The sequence below is a fragment of the Dermacentor variabilis genome, chromosome 3 (genome assembly GCF_050947875.1).
Source record: "Dermacentor variabilis isolate Ectoservices chromosome 3, ASM5094787v1, whole genome shotgun sequence".
Lineage (NCBI taxonomy): Eukaryota > Metazoa > Arthropoda > Arachnida > Ixodida > Ixodidae > Dermacentor > Dermacentor variabilis.
The window spans coordinates 33,148,275-33,171,097 of NC_134570.1; the positions used below are offsets into that span (position 1 = coordinate 33,148,275).

The window sequence follows — 22,823 nt, forward strand, 5'->3', positions numbered from 1 at the left end:
CACCTCACTCGCTCTTTCTCATTGAATTGTGTGTTTGCTGGTGTGCAGTTTCTCAGCGGCCACTAGCGAAGCTGGCCGACTAGAACTGCTGCTGACGGCCAGCCTTCGCTAATGTTATGTTCGGTTGTGGCACGTAAAGCCCCATAATTTTAATGTTACGTTCGCCACCACGATTCATCGGCGCTTGTTCCTACAAATTGCTGTTCTCATCGTCAGTCGTAGATGTAAATGTAGAACGTAAAAGCTATATGTAGAGCTCAGAAGTTGGTGGCACATACCCACTCTGGGTATTGGCCAAAAACCGAGCATAGCTTGAAATAAAATAAGAAATATTTGTAAAAGGATTCAAGCAAGCTTACAGAATAGGTAGCTGAGAATCAAGAGATAGATTGTGAATAATGAACTTATGAAAGATAAAGGAATAAATGAAAGCAAAATTACAACTAATGGAACACAATTTGTTGAAAAAGAAACTGAAACCTTACGGCCTGATTTTATATAGTATAAAGCTCATTGACACCTACAAGAAAATCCTTGATGGCATCGCGAACCATCCTGTCGCTGTGCCCAAGAGTCGAGGCCTCCAAGGATATTCCATTTGGAGCATTTAACCCAATCTTAGCAATGCGGAAATCAAGTCATCATGCCGTCATCGTGGTCATCTTTCTGTCGTCTTCAACACCCACAATTGTTCGACTTACACGAACAATTTTGTCCATCACGTAACGCTTTTCAGAACCCCAAACATTGCTAGTGGTAGCTACTTTCTGTCGCATAACATAAATATGTACAGGTGGGCGAGATCTGCATAATAGTTTCTTTCATCTTTATTTCGTTTCCTATATATCATGTATTAAGAAATGAAGGAAAATGACAGGGCCTCTTTAGGACCGGCTATCCCAGAGACCCATGCACTCCTCAAGAAAAAGAAAGCGCAAGATGAAAGTACCGAATAAAAAGTATTAAAACGAACGCAGCTGCACACACTACAGAACAACTCACAAGCAAGTAAGCATAGAGTCTTCACGAGCATCAGTACCGGAAGCACGGCCAAGTTATTTTGTGCAGTCACTAAATCATGTAAAAACTTGCATGTAAACCTAATCAGTTTATGCGAACTAGCACTCTGACGAAGTCCATGAGATAGCTGTAATCATCTGGGCCTGCATTCACGAAAGCCACTTACGCTACAGTTATTCTTAAGAGGAAACTACAGCCAATCCTTATGCCATACATGTTATTAGCGAAGGCGGCCAGCCAATGGCAAAAAGCCCTTACGGGCAAAAGTTTTGTCAATTCAACCCCTGATAACCGTGCCCATTGTGTGTAAGCGCTACGTTCATGGGACATCATGATCAGCAGCAGCAGCAGCAGCCATGATTTGAATCATCATCATCATCATCATCATCATCATCATGACAAATGGTCACATCTGCCTCTCGCTCGACCACGCGCAAGCTCGAGGGTGCAGCGCGCGAAGGCGTTCTTCTTCTGCCGCTTCTTCTTCTTCTTCTGAGCGTATTTTCCCTCTCCTCAAATCACGAAGAAGAAGAAGAAGAAGCGGCAGAAGAAGAACGATCTTGCGCAATGGCGGTCTACCTGACCGCTCTGGTCGCCGTGATATTCTACTACATCGCTGTTATGGGCGTCGGCGTGTGGTCGGGCCGCAAGCTGCACAAGAACGATCGTCAGCGAGCGAGCACCCACGAGTCCAACCACTCGCACGCTTTGCACGGACGCTTCGTGCAGAAACTGTTCCTGGCCGACGGGAGGCTGTCGGTCTTCCTCGGGATATTCTCCATGACGGGTGAGCCACCACTGCACCCGGCGTACTTTTGAGAGCGCGTTCGTTCCGCGATTATGTTCTATACCTGCAGCGACCTGGGTCGGTGGTGGCTACCTTAACGGAGCGGCCGAGGCTGTCTACACTGGCGGTATCGTGCACTGCTATGCTCCGATCGGGTACGCCGTCAGCCTTATGCTCGGTGAGTAGATGCCGCTTTAATGAGAAAGAATAAACTATTTTGTTTCCAATCAGAGGTGGGCCAATGCCTCCATTTCTTTTCCTCCCTCATCCTCAACGGCCGAAACTCGTCCTCGCGCAAACGTCATCCCTCGCCCTGTAAAAGTTATTCTCTCACCCTCAACCGGTTTCATTTAATAAATGGGATTTTCCAAAAGCTTCAAGGTTCACGTAGATTCATGAAGCGCAACGTTGGCATCCAGCCGAGAGTTGGCTCGAAAGTGCAAAACATACTCTCTGGCGTACGTTTACACTGCGTAAGGATGTTCATTCGCTAAGTTACCTTAACATCACGAAACCTCTTTTTCAACTCCAGTCAACTCGAGAAAAACAAACTGCGCTCTGCTGACACCCGAATCACGTGACACGCGTTTCGCAGCAGAGCTGCTGTCTTTTCTACAGTTACCCTTCCGTAAGCACAGTTTCACCTTCGGGATTTTTAAAGCACTCATTTGATGAATGAAACTTCATGGCAATTGAATTACAGATTTTCCCAACGCGCTGCCAATTGTTAGCATCCTAGTTAGCTCAGATGTTAAACAGACTTCCACTGAAGGGCGATGTTGCCGGGTTAGATTTCCGTGCTATAATGAAAGTTTCATTAACTGAGGAGCTTTCTTTATCCAGAAATCTGCATGAAGGGGTGTTATCGGAAGTTTCTTGCTACTAAACGATGTTCAAGAAAACTGGATCCAACAGATTGACAAGAGGTTTAGCCTTCTCCAAGGCAGCAGCTTTTCCTTTCCAACGTCCCTGTCAGACAGGCTCTCGACGATTCCCCCTCATTGCAGGTGGCTGTCTGTTCGCGAAGAAGATGCGAAGGGCTAACGCCATCACCATGCTGGACCCTTTCCAACAGCACTACGGCCGTTGGATGGGCTTGTTACTCTGCCTGCCAACCGTGTGTGGCGAAGTATTCTGGACAGCCGCGATGCCGGCGGCGTTAAGTGAGCAGGCATCGGTGACATGGTCAAATAACGTCACATTGAAAGTGAAGCTTTAAAGGTTACACATTTAACAAGGCAAACATTTACGAACCAGTTTTCCGGAAATGCAGAAGTTAAAGTTTCTTTGCTGAAAGGAGTTTATATAGGGTGTTTCAAAATCCAAGCATAGAATTGATTTTGTCTATTAAGTTCATCGTGAAAGGATGGCGAAAACAGGAAACAGACGTCGACCAAGGCGAATTTTTTCTTTTTTCCTTAACTGACAATGAATGACGCAATGACACAACTTCACAATGAAGACCGAAGCAGGAAGGGAACCAGGTTATATGCGGTTGAGTACATGATGTAAGGTCCGGGTGTATATCGGATTAAGTTTTTCGTCGTTACGATTCGAAGCGTGTGCCGTTGTCTGGATATGGAGTGACTCAAGAAAAAGCCGTTGACATAGATTTGTTTCACTTGCTAGGGCGCAGGCGCTGTCCCGGCCCATCTACTAACCCGTGGAGTCAGCACGTTCTGCAAGGGCGCTGGAGGCCACGCGGTGCTTGTATACGTCATATCGATGTTCTTTGACTCTTCTTTCGAAACTCCCGCTTTCACCGACGTATTTGTAATAACACTGGGCGCAGGGGATAGCATACACTACGTTAGGGAGCTTCTCACGTGGCAGACGGTCCTTAACGTTCAATTTCTGACCTTACTCGATGACAGGCGGGCTATACTTGTACACCATAAGGACTCTTGACACGTGCAAGAGTCCCGCTGATGCCTGGCACGTAAGGAACAGCCATCCGTTTAAGAGAAACCATTGTAGAAGGGTAACGCGGACGGGACAGATGATGCTGAACGGATGTGATGGAGGAGGCGGGATAACCACAAGCTGCCAGGTCGCGCCGCACGTTCTCGTTGTCCAAGACACGGTCTTCTTCATTCGAACGCACGGCACCCGCGCGCCGAAGCAGCGGGGACACGACCGACCCCTTGTGCATAGTTGGATGCACAGAATTAAAATGCAGGTAGCGACCCGTGTGTGTGGGTTTTCTGCACACCGCAAATTCCAATCTTTCCAACCATTCCAACAAGTGAAAGAAATCTAAGTCAACGGCTTTTTCTTGAGTAACTCGATACCCTGACAACGGCACACACTTTAAATCGTAACGACGGAAACTTAATGAGATCTACGCCCGCACCTTATACGTCATGTACTCAACCACATATAACCTCGGTCCCTTCCTGCTTCTCTCTTCATTGTGAACAAAGATTCCGTGTGGGGACCGAAACGTCAGTTAAGGGGGGAGGGGAGCGAATAGAAAATTCACCTTGTTCTGCGTCTGTTTGCTGTTTTCGCCATGATTCTTGCAGCCCAGACGAAATTTCGTCAAACTCTTGACTTTATTATGAACTGATTCGCATTCATAAAGTTTGTTATTTGTCATTTTCGTTGTCTTCCGTAGTTTATTCTAGTTTTGGGCTTCAAGGAATTGACATGTGGGAACCGATAACTCGTAGGCGTTATGTGTACACGCGCAGTAATATATCTCTTCATTTCTTTTAACTTGAAAAGCACATTTTCCAACTGCCACAGAGAGTATTCCGCAAGAGTTGTTGCTTGCAAGTATTGTGCACCGCACTGCGCACTGCATTGTGTATAGGTGCCACATTTACGCGGCACGATAATTTAAACACACACGGCACCGTACGCCGAGATTGTTTTCTGTCCCTCGGTATGATTTCTTTCGTCCAGTTCTAGTCTGGCGCCGGTAATTGGTGCCGTGTGTCCCTTCCGCATCAGAGCCGCGATCACCTAAAGCCCGCCCAGAGCACACAGCATTGCTAAACGGTGCTCGGAGTTGAAAAGGCGTTGGTTGCCACTGGCAGGTCAAACGGCCGGCGTCATCATGGAGGTGAACTCTGCTATATTCGTCGTCGCCTCGGCGTCGATCATCTTGTTCTACACTGCGCTGGGTGGCTACTACTCGGTCTCGTACACCGACGTCTTCCAGATAGGCAGCACAGCCGCGTTCCTGGTAAGGCGCTTTGCTCGCGATCGCCCCATCGCGCCATTTCACACCTAGTCCGTCCGCTCTGAAACTAACTCTCGCGCAATCTCAACACTCCATTCAAACAATGTAATTACAAGAAATTCATACAAATTGTGAAATCTGGCACCAGTGTCTGCGGTAGGTGTAAGTGCGGTAGTTCAGTCAGCAAGGAAACAAATTGGCTTAAACTGCGTCCTTCTGGCGTCAAACGACTTCGTGACTTTGCGAACTGATAATGGAATGTCGGTAAGCGGAAATCGCTTATAGGGAATTACATTTTAAACCAGAACAGTAGGCTCTCGATGGGTTGGTTTTGTACTTGAACAATTGAGAGTAAAAAAATAACTTCCGAAATTGAACCACAGAACCGATCTCTCAAGCTACTAATTAAGCGAGGAATTAAGTGCCGGAAAAGTACTGTTGATCAAAAGAAACGCGCTATTATTCGGCTATCCTAGAGCGGCCGGCTTCTGTTCAAGTTCATAGAGGATGCAGATTTGGTGAATGTATTAACCGTACTTTTCTCTACGTGTTAGCGATAGCACAACTGTCGTCGTGGTATATATCACTCTAAAAAAGTTTGCACCCTTTGGGGTGTATATCTGTCACACAACAATAATCGTCATCTGCCTTGATGCGTTTCCTTTCTTGAAAACGCCGCGCCCGCTACTTTCCTGTCGGGAATGCTGTGTCATGCTGATAACGCGCACGCCGTTCGTTACTGGAAAGTACCGGGCTCGCATCGTTAAAAAAAGGAAGTGCATCAAGGCAAATAACGATTATCGTTGTGTGGCAGATATACACCCCAAAGGGTGCAAACTTCTTTTAGAGTGTACAGACTGACCAGGCATGCGTTTAGCCACGTGTTTGACAAGCTTCTATATATTTTCCTACTTTTTTTTCTTTTTGGAAACTTGGGAAATAATTCACCCACTTTCTGGCGAATCCGTAATTGCGGACTTCCGTTCATTTAAATTTGCATACGCGTATATAGAGCGCGCCGACGGACGCGGCCATGCTAAGTGTGCTCGGGAGGGAGGGAGGCAGCCGTCCACCGTAAATTCATGCGCTGCTGCTCGTGCGTCTCTGATTCAGGTTTTCGGAGCGAAATATGTGACACCCGTCACTCGTGTGTTTGTCGAAGCATCGAGGCATCTCGAAAAAAATCCGAGGACACCTAAGTAGCAGTAGTGAATGCGGAAGCATTAATTAATGTCCAATTGTACGGCGCTGAGCGATCCTTCTAGTCTTGCTCTGCGAGTAATGTATCACAGCGGTACGTTCTACGCGAGCTATAGTAAGCAGCAGCAGCAGCAGCCTGCAGTGCCAACACCTCGTGCCACTGACGCGGCGATACCCTGTCCCTTCACGCAACGCCTGGCGCGCTATCGCCGCGGCGGGTGTTCGCTTTTATCCGCTCTGCTGCATCGATGCGCAGCTCGTGACATGGCGTCGCGGCCAATGGCAATGCGAATTTAGGTGGCGTTTCGATGCTACAGAGCACAGACGCCGTCTTTTTAGCGCAATTAGCCATTTGACGGTGTCACGCGAAAGCAGTTCTTGTGTGGTGGGGTGCTCGAATGTCTACAAAAGCTCGCCGGCGATGCGGTTCTACCATTTTCCCGCCAGGCCTCGTATGCGGGAGCGACGACAGCAATGGATCACCGCCGTTGGGGGGGAAGCTTCTTGTTCCAATATTTTCTTTATGACACTTCCGTGGCTTTTCCACTCGATGATGATTACACGGCGAAGAAGTTGATCGCGACGTCGATGTACCCGGGTTTTGCTTTAGTTTCTTCGCCTTAAAGAATGCCGGTTAAATACATTTCGCTTAGGTTCTCAGTGCCACTTGTCGCTTCTGCCGTTTGTCGCTTCTTTACCGGGTTGTGTGTTAAAGCTCCTGAGGCTTGAAAGCACTGATTCTGTTGGTCTCATGCGGCCCATTAAATCGTCGCACCAGCTCTCGCGCAGTTCATGTTTTTGAATCTATTTTATGCGTGACTTCAACGAGGCTCTTAAAGGGCAACTCTGGCGAATTTTCGATGTCCATTGATTTTAATAAAATTTTGAATATACGTTCTCTTTTGCACTCTGGTTATCTGTGCCAAAACTATGGCTGCAAGTCACTCAGTTTTCCTGAAAATGAATTTTAAAGATTGGCTGCGACCTCCGCTCGTGACTTTTTATTGGCCACCGTGTGTTTGCGACGTCAGAGGCTACACCGTCATTGTCGCTGAAATCGTCGCTGAAATCACCGTTGTCCAGTTCGGAAAATCGGTAAAAGCTCCCTGCGTCGTCAGGAAACATCATCAGCTTCGCTTCTCTGGCGTTAGCGCCACGTTTACTGCGGGTTTACATTATGACGTCATCGACTCATCGTGACGTCACGCGAAGCAGCGGCCCCTTGCGGTTTCGGCATCTCGTTTATCGGTTATTTAAAATTATCGATGAATTTCTAAGCAAACTGAACATCCCTACCGGTGACCGGACTGTATATGCCATTTGAAGATGACAATATCCTAACATGGTTAAAGATACACAGGAGTTGCCCTTTAAATCACGCTGTGTTTCATCAGAATGATTACACACGTGCTTTATTTAACAGCTTGATAGCTGTTGTTCGAGGTCATTCTTTATATTGTGGTTACTTTGGAAAATGTTCTAGAAAAGCTGTAGCTCAGGACTAGGATTGCTTTTAGCTGCTGCATAAAATATTGCTCTTCGCTTTCGCTGAAAAACGCTCTTAACACGATTCCGCTATAATTGGCAACAAAATATATAGTTTAAGGTGAAACATTTCGAAATGATTTTGCGTGTGCGCCGAAACTTACATGCCTTTGCGATAATTGTTGCTTCTAAATTCATAAAGATGAAAAGGGTGTCAACCGATCGAGCCTCAAGAACTTCCGAAAGCCACCTCCTTGGAAGCCACAAGCACGAAGGTTAGAGATCCTTACCATGGATAGCTGAACGGTGGAAGCGTGAGATTTCTTTCTAGCAATTGTAGTAGAAAACTTGCTGCATGCCTCGTAGCCTCGAGATTGCACCGGCGCACGTGCACCGTTGCGATCTCGGAAGCCACACATTTCTGTACACTATACTCGCTCCACCTCATCGCCAAAAAGCATTCCTAAAGGCGCTGCGTGAGGGATCCGTGCCAGAAAGCAGAGTTCTTCAATCGTAAGATTTGCGAAACTTCCCATGCGCCACATGTTTCAGAATCCAACGCGCTGGTCTACCACCATAGGTGATGTCCAAAACCCGATGTCCATGATGCATTCGCCATGATGCAATGTGTCGTCTCCTGTGGTAAAGCAATAAACTACTATGTATTGCACTTTTCTGTCTTGCGTTGCACAGGGCCGCAAGCACCGCCGAATTTCGCTAAGTAAACATGTGCTTGCGGCGAATGCCTTTCGTGGCGTAGCCGCCGTCACGGCTTTATTATCTCTGCTGATCATTGCCGACTGCATAATGTATAATGCTTCGTGTAATGTAGTCTAGTGGTTGCGGGACTGATGAGTGCAGTACATGTTTACGTTTGGGGCTTACGGAATACATTTAAAAGGACTTGTTGCCGTTTTGATCGCAGTTGTTATGTCTTCGGCACCTTAAAGAAATACACTGGCATTGTGAAGTCGTTTTTTATCGTTTTTTGTTGCTGCTGGACGATGACCCGTATTCGGAACATTTTCTCGGCATATTTTTCATGCTTGATGCTTCTGCAAATGTGAAGAAACTGCAGGGAGTATGTTTAGGTGAATAATATAATTTGTTTAGTTGGTTCTTAAATGTTGATATCATTTATTGCACACAGCTAGGGCTGAGCACAGTGAAAATTGAGCGTTTTCACACAGTAGATAAGAAGTGTGTGTCATGAACTCAACTAAAGCAGCACAACGCTTTCAACGCAGAACCTGAGGCTCGTGCAGCGATAATGAAGTCTGCAAACGAAATCTGCTAGTGCCTACGGGAAAATTCTACGAACGTAGTACGAGAAACGAAAACGAGAATTAACGCCTGCGGCATCACTTGCAACGGACATTATCTGCAGGCTAATTGCAACGTACATATTTTACGTACTTTTGATTGATTTTACATTTAACGTCGTCGAAACACCCAGGCGTCCAGAGATTTTATTTCGCTCAATTACGCCCAGCTTGGGCGTGAAATTGTTTAACTCCGTGCCGTTTCGTTCGCATGCAGTGGATATGCGTGCCTTTCGCGGCAAAGAGCCACGCCATCAACGCCCTACGTCCTCCTCATAACAATTGGATCGGTGAAGTCTCGTTGAAAGACGTTGTGAGGCTCGTGGATGGTTTTCTGGTGACCGCCCTGGGAGGCATACCATGGCAGGTGAGTTCGCAGGGGTACATCAAGCCCGAAAGTTTTCACTCGTAGGCATGAAATTAAGTGACGACTGACGAGTCAAGAATGCATGAGAGCATTATAGAAAAAAACCGTATGCCCTATAATATCCAATAATCCTCTATGAACACATGGCGATCCCATATAAAAATCTATAAGCATGTTCCAACTCATATGGGAAATGCCCCATATGAATGGGAACATGTGGGCTATATGGGATCACATATGTTCATATAATCACATGATACTTGCCCCATATGATGAGTGGGAACACATGTGGGTTCGAATGTTCATATACTAGATATATCGATCACACTCGTATCTTAAATGGTATGTGGAGCGTAGGGGTTTTACGAGATCCCGATATGTTCATGTGAGAATACTGGATGTGGGACGCGCGAGTATTTAATGCGTTAGCACTCTTTGCGTACTTCCCGCACTTTTCGGGGGCTATCTATCTTAGTGTGTTTGTATCTGTTTTCTCGCCTACCTGTGTCACTGGGCAAATCTGGGTCGAACGGGTCGTGCATCGGGCTGCTGTGCTGAGGTAATGCAGTTCCAAGTTGGCCATGGCACCCACTTGTGTCAGTAAGTATGTGGCAATAGTACGAGTCACTGTTCAACGAACCCCTTTCACGCCGGCATGAGTTACAGTAGACGCGGGACTCTGCAGGTGCCGCTGTATTAAGAAACGCTGGGACACCGACTTTGAGCACAGAGTATGGGCCAAAAAATTAAATTATGGGGTTTTCCCTGCCAAATCCACGATCAAATGATGCACGCCATAGTGAGGGACTCCAGAGATTTGGACCACCTGGGGCCCTTTAACGTGCACCTAAATCTAAGTACATGAGTGTTTTCGCATTTCGCCCCCATAAAAATTGGTATGTGCCGCTCGGTCAATCCTGGTCTCCAATGAACCTCTTTGGTGCCAGCTTGGGTCACTGTGTATATGTCAGTAAGTGCGTGTCGCTCTTCAGCTTGGGTAACTACGTATGCGGCACTGAGGATGTGCCACTCTACACTGACGAAAAAGATCCCTTAAATTTATCCGAACCTGATCGTAATCGAACCCACGTCACACAGCCTCCTCGAGAATAGCAACGGTACGCTTTAACACGCTGCATCACTAATGCACTGGGTATGAGCCGGTTTTCAACGAACCTCTCGCCAACTTGGATCACCAAGGATGCGCCACTGAGGGTGCGGAAAACGAGGGAACAATTCTCAGCGTTCGCGGGCACCGGCGCGCCACGCTTCTCGTCTCGGAGGCCAACCGCGCACTTCTCGGCAGCGCCACTAGATGGCGCGTCATAGACAGAGAGAAGCGCGAGAGAGGAGCCTGGTTGTCGCATGACACATTTCTCAGCATACGCATGCACCATCGCGCCACGCATTTCGGAGTCCACGCGCAGGCTTCGCGGCGGCGGGGCTAGATGGCGCCAAATGTTCTTAGGGAAGCGTGAAAGTGGATCCCCGCTGCAGTACACGCCTCGTACACAACTCGTTTCGACGGGGGTAATTCGTTCTGTCCCTGATGTAATAGCTCTGCAGAAACCCGCAAACTGCAGAGAAGCAATTAATAAAGGGAAAATGAGACATCCACCCAAAACGTAACTAAGGGCTACAAAGAAAACCTTTGGGTTTCCTTTGTAGCACTTCGCTACGAAGAGTGGTGTGTATTACAAAAAATCAGGATTGTGGCACCTTTGTAACTGGCTGTTATAACGCTGTAAGCTTGACGTTTCAGTTTGTCCACATCTTGAAATTCTGAGAACATTTTGTAAACGTTGATGGCGTAAATGAAGCATGTACTTCAGATGCACCGGCAGATTCTAAATGTTTTTTTCAGTGCAAGATAACATTAAATTTGCTGCAACGGATGCTGAGCAAAATGATTTCTCCATTCCCATGTACTCAAATAGGAGCTCCCGAAATAGTCTCCTCATAGGTGTCGCTAGTTACATACAGCCCGTCTTTTTAGGAGCCCTCTAGTCTATAAACACTATACTGAGACATGGAATGAACGCAAGGAAAATCATAATATTTGCAGCAGCGGATATCCAGCAATTAAGCTATTAAGTTGTCCCGGTTTCGCACATTGGTCGCTGTTGCTGGTTTTATTTGCTCCGTCATGCCGACGACTTTACTCATTCGGAACGCCGTGCGGCACATCGGGCGCAGGTCTACTTCCAACGAGTCCTTGGCAGCGAGAGTCACTTTGCTGCCAGGATGTTTTCGTACCTGGCTGCCATAGGATGCCTGTTCCTGGCCCTGCCACCAGCGATCCTCGGAGCCATGGCTAAGACCGCGAGTAAGTCGCTGTATTTTTTATGTAAACCAATTTGTACCCTTAAGGGCGTTTTCTGCTTAACTCACACCCTTATGATTTTTAATACGTAAGCATTCTATGGCGAGTACTCCAGCAAAACCTGCCGGCAACGCGAAAAGTGTCACACCCTCTTTCTGCAACATAAAGGAATAATTGGTGAAGTTACGACTTTTAATCGTCATAATAGTGCAAGTGTAGATGACTAGTAGTTTTAGAATCGATAAAGAAAAAACGGAAAACGAGAAAAAAAGTTATCGTTTTCCCCTTGAAATCTTGCTTTCTCGCACGGCTGGCCTGCGTGCAAAGAAGCCTGCTTTGAGATTGCGCAGTATTAGAAATGATAGAATAGCTCATTGGTGGATGTGATAATAGTGTATTAGTAGATCCCTGTCAGACATTTAAAAAAAGATGGTGACGTCGCCGTCGCTGCGTCAAGGTGGTAATAAAAAAATAAAATAAACAAAGTAAACCTGTGGTGTAGAAAAAAAGATTGGATCATGCTTAACTCTTGCAAACCTAATTATCACGGCTTGGTTTTGCAAAGACTATGCACACAGTGTTTCGTTAAAGTTAGGCCACAGTCTTTCACACACGTTACACACGCTGCCGAACTATTCGTCCGTGAAGTCGCGGTGAAACTTGGCCGTCGCAGTCGAGCTTGCCGCAAGCCGAACGGTGTGGTTCGTGAAACGTTTGTTGTAGGAGCTGCTGCTTGTATCTACGGCTTCATTTCCTTCTCCTTGTTCTTGTTCGTGTTGCTGAGCGACGAAAGCCGTTGTAGTAGCTTTGACCTTGGCACGCTTTTGCGCTTGGTAAGCTTCTCTATAAAGTGTTAATCTTACCTCCCTGTGCTCCGGTGTTACAGCAGGCAACTATGCCTTTGTTTGAGATTTCGCAGCCTGCCGTCTAGCTATTTGTACAGGATGACTGGATTCAGCCTGTCGCTTGCGCTGAAGCGCGCGCACACACGGTGCTGCCGGCGCTTCATCCACGGCGAGACTGAGCGACCAACCTCGGCTAAGCATCAATTAAAGGCGCGTTTCTAGTCCGACGTTACCGGCGAGCGGGCGAGCGTCGCTCGACGCCATGCGCATGGGAGCACGTTGGCCACGTCCGGTTACGTTGGCTGCACCAGTGCGTCGAACCATCGGTCAATCTATAGAAGCTGTAATTCTCGCCAACGTGACGTAACGCGTGCGCGCGCTCACGCTACGTCGGGCTACATTTAGCCCTTTAATACTCGCCTAGTCACGTGGTACCGCAGCGGCGAGGCTCCGAGCGCAGCTGCAACGCCTTTCCGCAACGGATCACGTGGCGTGACGTCACGCCTACCACACTAGCGCTCCGGCGGCTCAAGCTCATTGCGACACGATGAATGACCTTGCGAGACATGGCGTAGTAGAGCTGTCGCTCTAAAAAACGGTTGTAACTGTGTTTCGGCTCACAGGATACGATATATCTGCAAAATAAATGCATAATGGGTCCCGTTAACATATTTCATCATTATAATAGTGTAACAGTAGACTGGTAGCGATGGGTAGACATGCATAGCCTAGCTAAATAAGTAAGCAAAAGCGAAGTAGCAGCCGAGTCGAAGAATGCTTGTGCGTTAATAGACAATTGTCAGAATTTCTGTAGCATTCTTTATGGGTATGCGGGTGCGAGTTATAGACCGACTTGCCAGGATCGGCCCACGAAGCAACCACCTTTGATTACCCCATATATCTCCGGGATCTTTACTCGGCGAGAAGTCGATGATTACCCCGGGAAATGGGCAAGGAATGCTCCGCCTTAAAACCAATTTCTTCTGTCTCAGCAAAATAATCGCGTTGAAGTTTTTGAGCTGGCAAGAGGTTCCAGCAGAGCGTGCATGCCGCCACGTTTTCTCGCTGCGTAGACTTCACGGCGGTCGGCTACCCGGGACCGGCCATGCTGCGCGACCGAGACAGCTTGCGAGTGCTGCCTTTCTCGATCCACTACCTGACGACGCCCGCGGTCTCCGTGCTGGGCATGATCGGCATCCTGGCGGCGGTCATGTCGTCCGTCGACTCGTCCATGCTCAGCGCCTCCGCTATGGTCACCTGGAACGTCTACCACGCGCTCATACGGCCGAAGGTACTTACGTACTCATACGTACTTCATTTCGTGATATATTGACTGGCGCGGACAATCTGCCTCGTGCGGTACGTTGCAAACGGAGCGAAGTGTGGCGCAACTGCCTTGCTAATCTGGCGATCGCGAGAAACAGCCCGTGGGTGACGTGTGGGCGCGATTCACTGCAGCCGCCGCATACACGCCTCCCAAACGACGCGCGCTACTCCGGCGCCACCTCGTAGCTGTCGTCGCCGCACTACGCCTTTCTTCTCAGTTTTCACCATATCCTCCTCCTCTTTCCGCCTCATGGTTGTTCTTCTCTTTCCTCTTCCGCTTTTCTCCTCGCGCCTTTCATTTCCCGCTGCGCTCCGCGTTCGTTCTTTCACGCTCGCCCGTTTACGCCGACGCTCGCCACAGGAACGGATGCCTAAGAGCTGCGCTCTAAAACTGGCTAGAAAGGGGATTGTACAACTTTCTGCGCGTCTGACGAGGATCGGCAACACGCACTCGCGCACGCAGGCCTCAGAGAGCGAAGTGGCGCTGACGCTCCGCCTCATGGTGTGCGCGATCGGAGCCTCGGCCACCTACCTGGCGCTGTCGGTGCAATCGGTGTTCGACCTGTGGGTCCTCTGCTCGGACGCGGTGTATGTGCTGCTCTTCCCACAGCTCGTGTGCGTGTTCTACCTCAAGAGCACCAATGCCTACGGCTCCGTCGGCGGTGAGGGATCGGAAAATCTTGCCGCCAACCCCGTACATAGTCGCAAGCGGTGTTTCAACAATGGGGTGCACTGCTCGATTGACACTGTATCACTGTCCGCGCACCTACGCATTAACCTCGTCCCCATGCAATAGGTGGCGTCCAAATCCACGCACTAGAGGTGGCGCCCGCTGGATAAACAGATGCAGGTCTTGAAGGCTATGTTATTGCTAGGTGCATGCGGCGGAAGTGGTCAAGGAAGACGGAAACATGTCATAGAGGTCGGGTTTTGAATGCCACCCATATTAATCTATCGTGCGTGCCTTTTCTTCACGCTGCGCACCCTATACTTTCCGGTAACGAAGGGCATGCGCATTATCAGCGTGACATAGCATTCTCGACAGGAAAGTAGTGAATGCAGTTTTCAAGAAAGGAATCGCAAGCGAGACGGATGACGATTGCTGTTTATGGAACATATGCTCTCCAAAGGGTATCACCTTTTTCCTGAACCATGAGAATAAATGAAGGCGTTGTTACCACGACGTCAAACCAGCGCGGCTACGTATAGTTGTTCGCACAGCGCATGCGCTGTTAACGTGTAAATATTGTTTCACATGGCACGATTGGGGCGAAAAAGATCGTTCTACCGCAGACGTCGAAGAGCGATTTTCGCTGACAGCTTTAACATGCGTTTGCGGCAGCGCGATTTACGTCGCAGCGATGCGCGAGGTTGCCCCCTGCTCACGAAGTATTCATGTCTGCAACATTAAATAAAAACAACATGGAAAATAGTCAAATATTCGAATGTTCCTATTATTATTCGATAATAGAATAAGTATATCATTTTTAACGCTTAAAAGCGCTGAAACATTATGACAGCTTGCAGACGCGGTGAGTGAGACGCTGCATAACACTGCAAGTATGAGCGTGCGGCTTTTGCGGCGTCGGTGGGGTGGTTCCGTTTAGTACACTCTAGTTTCGTTGTCACTATGGGGTCCACAACATTTTCCTGGAGGAGTATTCACTTTTGCAGAACAACAAGCTATTATTGCGCGTGCATGTATAAGCAGCTGGCACAATTTGTAGTGATGAAGAAGTTGACCACGGTGGCGATCAAGTGAGTACGTGCCTTATGTTGAGGTGGCGCCTGCTCCCGACCGGCGATCGCTGCGACTCAGCGACGGCGCGATCAACTTGTTGGAATCCAGTCGCGGAGAGCCCACGACATTGCGGCGGTCGCCGAGCGACGGAATTCGCTGTGTCGCTGAGTGAAAATCGCGCCATGTGAAACGGCCTTAATACGAATTGCTTTGTGTCTTGCGTCACTGAGGTTTATCTCAACTGTCCTGTTAGAGCGTCGTGCGGAGCAACTGAAATGGCTGATTATTTGCCGATGAAGGCCGTAGTAGCTAATTAATTGCTTTTATAACAAAGAGACGTCATTTATTTGTGTAGTGCCTCGGTCTCACACAACCTTTTCTGTCGACAGCTGAAACGGGACTTATTCGCCGCTGCGCAAACCGTTCAGTATAGTGAGGAAGGTTTAGAGAACCTCAGGCTAATCTGGTTCCTCTTCCAGCCGTCGAAAAAGGTTATCTGCATTTACTGCACAGCAGCAAAGCACACTTTTCCCGACCAAACAATTTCCCTTGCTAGTCCTCGCGGTGTGCCATCGACCTTTCTTCTCAACGTTCACTTATATATGATCGGTGTAGCGCACGCTTGATTTCTGACACCCAAAAACTTCCTTGTCTTCCACACCGCCGTCCTGTCAAAACCTGTCACGGAACTGACGTCACTACTGCAGCGCAGATGTGGATCATCGTGCTTCTTTAGAATTGCCACGAGTCGCGTCCCGGAAATGCTCACCAGACGCCCGCTGCTTCTGCATTCTTCGAAACAGTTAAACCTAGATTTAGTGAAATCGATGGAACTAGACAACTATTTCTTTAAATCGAAAACACTTAAAAGCACTCATGTTAACACTAATGCGTGAACTTTGTCTAAAGCGGGCATACGCACTTACCGCCGACAGCAAGCTCGTTGCGAGCGCCTTCTGGTACATTTACTAAAGCTTAGGGAGCCTTGATAGCAGCGCCGCTTTAATGCAGTGCCACGTTAATCGATTCGCCCTGTACAGCCGCAGCTGGAGTTACAAGTGGCGATACCCCATAATGTGCAGTTTCCTAAAAGCAAAAATGCCTGCCTCAAACTGGCAAATGCCGCAAAACGAATAAATTTGAAGGCACATTGAACGCAACTGTTCCCTCTCACCCTCTTTTTTTACCACAGAACGTTGTCAAATCGAGCGAGACATTCAGATTCACTTCGCTGCATCGAAGGTACTTCGTTAAATCAAGTTCCTTAAGGTAAAGGTATATATATATATATATATATATATATATATATATATATATATATATATATATATATATATATATATATATATATATATATATTGTTGATTACGTGGCTTTCGTTCTGGGGGCGTTTTCCCGGTGGCTGATCGGAGAGGTGTCCATCGGCTTGGCCGGGTCAGTGTACGACAGGAACCGCGGCCACCAGTTCCCCTTCCGGCTGGCCTGCATGGTTATCAGCATGTCCACCTTGATACTGGTCTCCCTGATCACCGCCGTGGCCTTCGAAAACCGCTGGCTGTCGCTCCGCTACGACGTGTTCCGTTGCTTCAGCGACACGCGGCCAACCACCGAGGAGTCCGTGCAGTCCAGCGACAGACACCGTGTCGACGGCACTTTCAGCCACACACTCCGTGACAGAGTCGGCTCCGTCGCCCTGGCGGCAAGGGGCATATCTGGCGGCAAAAGGAGCCGCGACACTACTGTACGTAAACACCGCGGAGTGTACAGTCTTTTACAAGGAGTCTGCACGAACGACGGCGACCCGGCACACTGTGAGCAGCGCGCCATGTTGGTTCACTCCCCAGCGAGGAAAAGCGCGTACTGCCGCAGCTGCGCGTCTATTAAATGGTGCCGTGAGCTCTTGTGTATTGCGGCAAGCAATAGAAGATAGGCTGAAGACGAAGCAGCTGAAATGTGTACTTTTACAATTCCACAGTGGGCGCACTCGAGCACAAAAAGACCAAAGAACTTCCCGAACAGCGACGGCGAGATTGATCCCTCGTTACAACGTGCGCGGGCTCTCTGTGCATCCTTACAAATACAGGGCCTGTTTCTCAAAATTTCTTACGTGAACCACTGAGTATATGCGTATTTGTCGCGTGAAAACGTGTCGGGTCGCCGTCACGCACATTTTTCACTGTGATTTGCGGGGCGGGGCAGTGTGAAATCGGCGCAAATGTAACTTTCTAGCTCGCATCTGTCGCCGCATAGTATTTCATTCGCAAATGCCGCACATAACAGCGCCTCCACTTTACCATATGTTTTCGTCTCGTAGGCCGCCCGTCGACCGGAACTGTTCGATGACTGCAACCGCGACTGGGCTCCGTCATAACACATGGGCTATGCGTTAAATGAATCTGCCGTGGAACCTTCAACTGAGTGGTAGTGGTTAACTTGAATAGTAAAAAAAAAAAGAAATGAATACGAGCCTTAGTTGTGAAGGACAAAGGGAGAATTATAAGAAGTTTGTTTATCAGTGTGACGACGATCACGGTGCCCGCCGATGATTGCTTCAGTCGTGGCTCACGCACCTGGTCGTTTGGAAGCAAGCGGTGGCCTTCCGATGCATTATGCAAATGCAGTTGATTAGTTGTCAAGAAAGCTTCTTCCCAGAATGAAACATTTGTAGATCTCCGACGCGCTGACGCCCAACCGTTCGTTTGTAGAACAGCCGCCTGCGCGCCGCGCGAACGGTTTACCGCACAGATTTACCTCTTGCTCGTATAGCGCCTTGTCGATTCCACTGATTCCACTTTAATTACCGTTTTAACGACGACCACCATTTTGGAAGCACGAATAATCGCGCGAAAGCAATGCTTCGAAACATTTAGCCCGTCGATGCAAGGATTGCACTTACCAGCTTGTTAGAATCCGAATTCTGGGGTTTTCCGTGTCAAAACCACAATTTCCTAATGAGGTTCGCCGTAGTGGGGAACTCCGGATTAATTTTGACCTGCAGGGTATATTTAACATGCATCTCATGCACGGGACACGGGCTCTATAGCATTTCGCTCCCATCGAGATGCGGCCGCCGCGGTCGGGATTCGAACCCGCGCTCTCGTTCGTGCAGCAGCGCAGCCCCATAGCCGCTAAGCCATGGCGGCGGGTTTGCTAGCAGTTGTGTAATGAAACGCATATCCTATGCACTCTCTTTGGTCAAACTACACGAGAAAATGAAAGCGTTCCACATAATCAAATATACGGGTTTATGCATTAGTGAGGCGTCCATCCCTCTCGGCGATAAGGAAGTAGCTTTTAGGACATAGCATGTGACTCATTGTTGCGGGGCGAATTACACCTACACTACTTCGTAGGACATGCGCTAAGCCTGCGTCATGACCACACTCACGCGCACATAGCGAAGCAGCATGGTTATGCTAAAAAAATCTACGATAACCAATGTATATATTTCACCCAGTCTCAACAAAACCTTCAGTTGTGAGTCAGCGTTCGTCCTTGTCTTTTCTTCCGTCCGTATGTATTAAAATTGCGCTTCTTCCACCATGAATCTGAACCAACTCGCCCAAGTTTCTGTTTTGCTCCACTGAGCGCTCACGTAGTCGGGAGGATCTCTAGTCATAGCAGCATTCAATGTCCCTAGCGCAAACCCACGTGTTGTGACGAAACCCTGTCGGGGTTGTAGTCATCGAAGAGTTCCGACTGGTCGCCTACGACATGAAAACCGTCAGTAAAATAGAGCCTAGTTTACCAGCCGCGCTTCCAAATTAAATACTATGCAGCGACACATGCAAGCTAGAAGCAATACTAGTGCCGACCTCACGCCAACAAGCTGCAAAATAAGTCTGAGCATAGTGCCCCGCCTTGAGAACCACAGTGAAAATTGTGCGTGACCGCCATCCGACGCGCTCTCACACGACAAATATGCGTATGGGCAAAAAACCGATGCTTCACGTACCACACGAGAAATGTAGGGAACAAAGCTCGTATTTGTTAAGGATTACCAGCGAGTTAGCGCATGCTGACATGGGACTTCAATCGCATCGTCACTGTGCGGAAAGTTTCCCAGTCGTATCGCACTCCTGTGTGCCCACCTTGGGCGTTCGAAAACCCAAATTTCCGTTGCTTCGTCTTTAGCTCATAGCATTTTGCTTCGCAACGGTTGCCGCCACACCTGACAACTCATGACATCATTTATTCGACGCCCAGCTGCGGCAGAGCGCGCTTCTCCTTGAGCAGCCATGAAGTGCGCACCGTGGGCAGAGCGCCGTGAGGAGTGCACCAAAATGGCGCGCTGCCCACCACGCGCCGGTTTGCCGCCGTTAGTGCGTGCGCCCATATACGGGAGCTGCACGTTGGCGTTTAGCCAGCATGGGAACGATGGGTAGCACGTATATTTGCCCTAACTTCGTCCGCATCGCTTTCAATGGCTCTGTGATATTACCAAGCAAAAATGTTTAACACCGTAGTGCGTTGTAAATGCAACAATTCCCCGTGTGATTACGCATGTACGCAGGAACTAATTAACTTCGCGTGTTTAGAAAATTATTGCTGTTGGGAAACATAGAAAGAAAAAAACCTTAATAATTACAAAACAAATCTCGTGGGAACGTTTAAAGACACTAGCACGGAAGTTAGACGAAGCAATGTGCAGTAACCACCAGCGATCCCAACTCCGGACTTCAGTAATCTTTGTAGCAAGCTTAACGGCAACAAGGCTCGTGTATTGGAATCTGTGACTTTCGAAACTTTCCATGAACTTCTTCTACAGGCGCATATAGACGGAGTTTTCTTTTTCTTTTTTTGCTTTTTTTTAAAGTCTGTCGTGTTTTTAAAGTTGCGAGGAGCATATAAAGCTCACACGCCTTCACGAACGGCCGCGTTCTGCCTTTAACTAGGCTCTGTGACGATCATTTATGCCAGCGCTGTCGTGGCTTCCCATAGCAATGCAGCGGTTATCACTGACGATTTCATTACTCCACCTTAACTAATCATAGCGTAACATAAACATCGCTGTATATTTGTATAAAGGTATTGCAGAAGTACATGTTCAGCTATTGTTCCGTGAGACTTCTGCTGACTGCGCACGGCCTCATTTCCCACTCTCTAAATGACACCTGGCGCACCTTACCCTTGATCGAGACATGTTTAAATGGAAGGAAAGTCTAGAATTCCTCACGTAATTTGAGCGCAGCCTTCAAAGGATGCAAATTAACGAGCCATATGAATACGGGACAGTCACGCATCTGCTGTTTGGCGCCTCCTGGAAGTCGCCGGCAATTTGATAGGAACTTGTACAAGCCACAGCGGCCAGAAGAAATTTATGAGCTCCGAAAACCGAACAGGATAGCGTGCACTTATTCCCTGCGCACAGACAGATGTGCGTACCAGTGTATCTCAACTCGTCTTACAGTCACAGCTGCCAATACACCAAATCATATATCACCACGTAGTAATGACGCTTAATAATACAGTGGCACATCTGTAAATTACGCAACTAACTTATTGGGCCTATTTGTGCTCACAATGGCAAGTTACACTCAGAGCACAGCGATAGCGGCGAACACAGTCGGTTATCGTCGAAATCTGATCGACCGATCAAGCGCGTCGCCTTTATACGCGAGTTCTCGAAGGTTCCAGAGTAATCGCTGGTGCCCGCGTGTCTTCCAGCAAGTTCTGCAATTTGCGTCGTACATACCAATCAGATTACACAAGCTTCGGTGGCAACAGACCGCACATATAACCATCGATAACATTCAAGAAACTTCCGATACATGCGGGCCAGTGAGTCCTGCGCTGAGCGATAACATTTGGCAGACGGTGAAGATAAACACGAAAAGGATAAACAAGTACACGTGTCAATATCCAACTTCTCGGTACTGTCATTCGAAAAGTACTGTCAAGCGCAAAAGATCCATAATGAAGTTTGCGTCCCCTAACGCGGCGTGGGTGCGGCTGCAGCACGAATAATCTCCAACATTTCGTTTATATACCCGCCAAAAACGAAATGAAACAAACATGAACACAGTCGGGGTGGTTGCCTTTATAAAGCCGCAGCACAGTTTTCAGCAAAAGCTCTCGCTATACGTTGTCGCAATTGTGGGTGTATCTCAATTTCGGAAGACACAAAAGTCAGATACAGGCGGGTAAAGGTTATAGCGGTGAAAGTGCCGAGGCGTCAAAAATAATACAATACGGCGCCCCTTATATTTCTATATGTGATCGGCAAGTGACCTATTTGAAAGGTAGCAATGACACTGCCTGAATTTCTGTTCTGATGTCTTGCCATAAAATTGCAGTTAGTGGTTGTTACTGACTGTATATGCGTAGCTTTGGCTTGCAGGGGTAACGTGCTCGCGTCTACAGTATAGTTAGTATAGAATAGTAAGTTAGTACGGTTACTTGAGTTGCGTGCATGATATAGCTGCTTCAAATCATGCAATAAACTCGGTTGGTAGTTGGCACATGTCCTGCGTTCTCTTCGATCGCTCGTCCCTATATAGTAAGTGGTGCTGGAAAGTTTTCAATCCCACGCAGGGGAGCGATGAAGAAATCAAGCTCGCTTTGGACAGAAGACCCGAGCACCGCGGGAAATACAGCGAGAGTGATACAAACCGCAAGCCCGAGCAGAGTACCAAGCGCGACCACACGGGCAAGGCGTTCTTTCGAAAGCTGAGCGAGGCCAAGGCAAGCGTCGAGAGTGCTCGCACTAGCGAGCGCACTCACGCTTCTTCTCGCAGCACCTTCAGCTCAGCCAGGAAGAGCAGCGTGGGCAACCCGCGGCAGAAGTAGCGGCTAAAAGAGCGCGGCGCGCTTGCGAAGCAAGCAGCGGGACACCTTTGTCGCCTGGTACCAGCAGAAGAGGAGGCTGAAGCCAGCAGCGAGAAACATGATACAGCTGCTTGTTTCAGAAGTCAAACTGCTGGTGCCAGCAGCCGGAGGACGCTGCAAACAACTTTAGTTAGTGATGTTAGGCAGCGCATATTTGCTGTCTGATGCCTGTAAATAGTACGCGCTGGTAGCAGCTGATTAGAATTTCATATAATTATTAAATACGGCATTGACTGTTGCAGTGTAGGCCTTATGGCCCATGTGGGGAGATGTGAGTTTACATGGGCGCAAAGAAGAGGACGTACACCATGACAATCGGCGCCCTATCCAGAGGACGTCGTCCACAGATTTTTTCTAAAGAATGCAGTTGACAGCCGACTGGTGGTCAAAGA

General features: G+C 48.2%; 2 protein-coding genes across 2 annotated transcripts; both read left to right on the forward strand.

Annotated features, from left to right (window-relative positions):
* Positions 1-1,587: 1,587 nt before the first annotated feature.
* On the forward strand, positions 1,588-14,658 carry LOC142574467 (high-affinity choline transporter 1-like). The gene is made up of 8 exons (XM_075683536.1): positions 1,588-1,807; positions 1,878-1,985; positions 2,815-2,970; positions 4,849-4,997; positions 9,219-9,368; positions 11,565-11,694; positions 13,610-13,827; positions 14,326-14,658. Exons 1-8 carry the CDS (start codon positions 1,588-1,590, stop codon positions 14,656-14,658), a joined length of 1,464 nt encoding a protein of 487 aa, XP_075539651.1.
* Positions 14,659-16,981: 2,323 nt separating this feature from the next.
* On the forward strand, positions 16,982-22,823 carry LOC142573925 (uncharacterized). Its single transcript, XM_075683128.1, has 2 exons — positions 16,982-17,344; positions 22,138-22,823. Exons 1-2 carry the CDS (start codon positions 17,090-17,092, stop codon positions 22,390-22,392), a joined length of 510 nt encoding a protein of 169 aa, XP_075539243.1. The 5' UTR covers positions 16,982-17,089; the 3' UTR covers positions 22,393-22,823.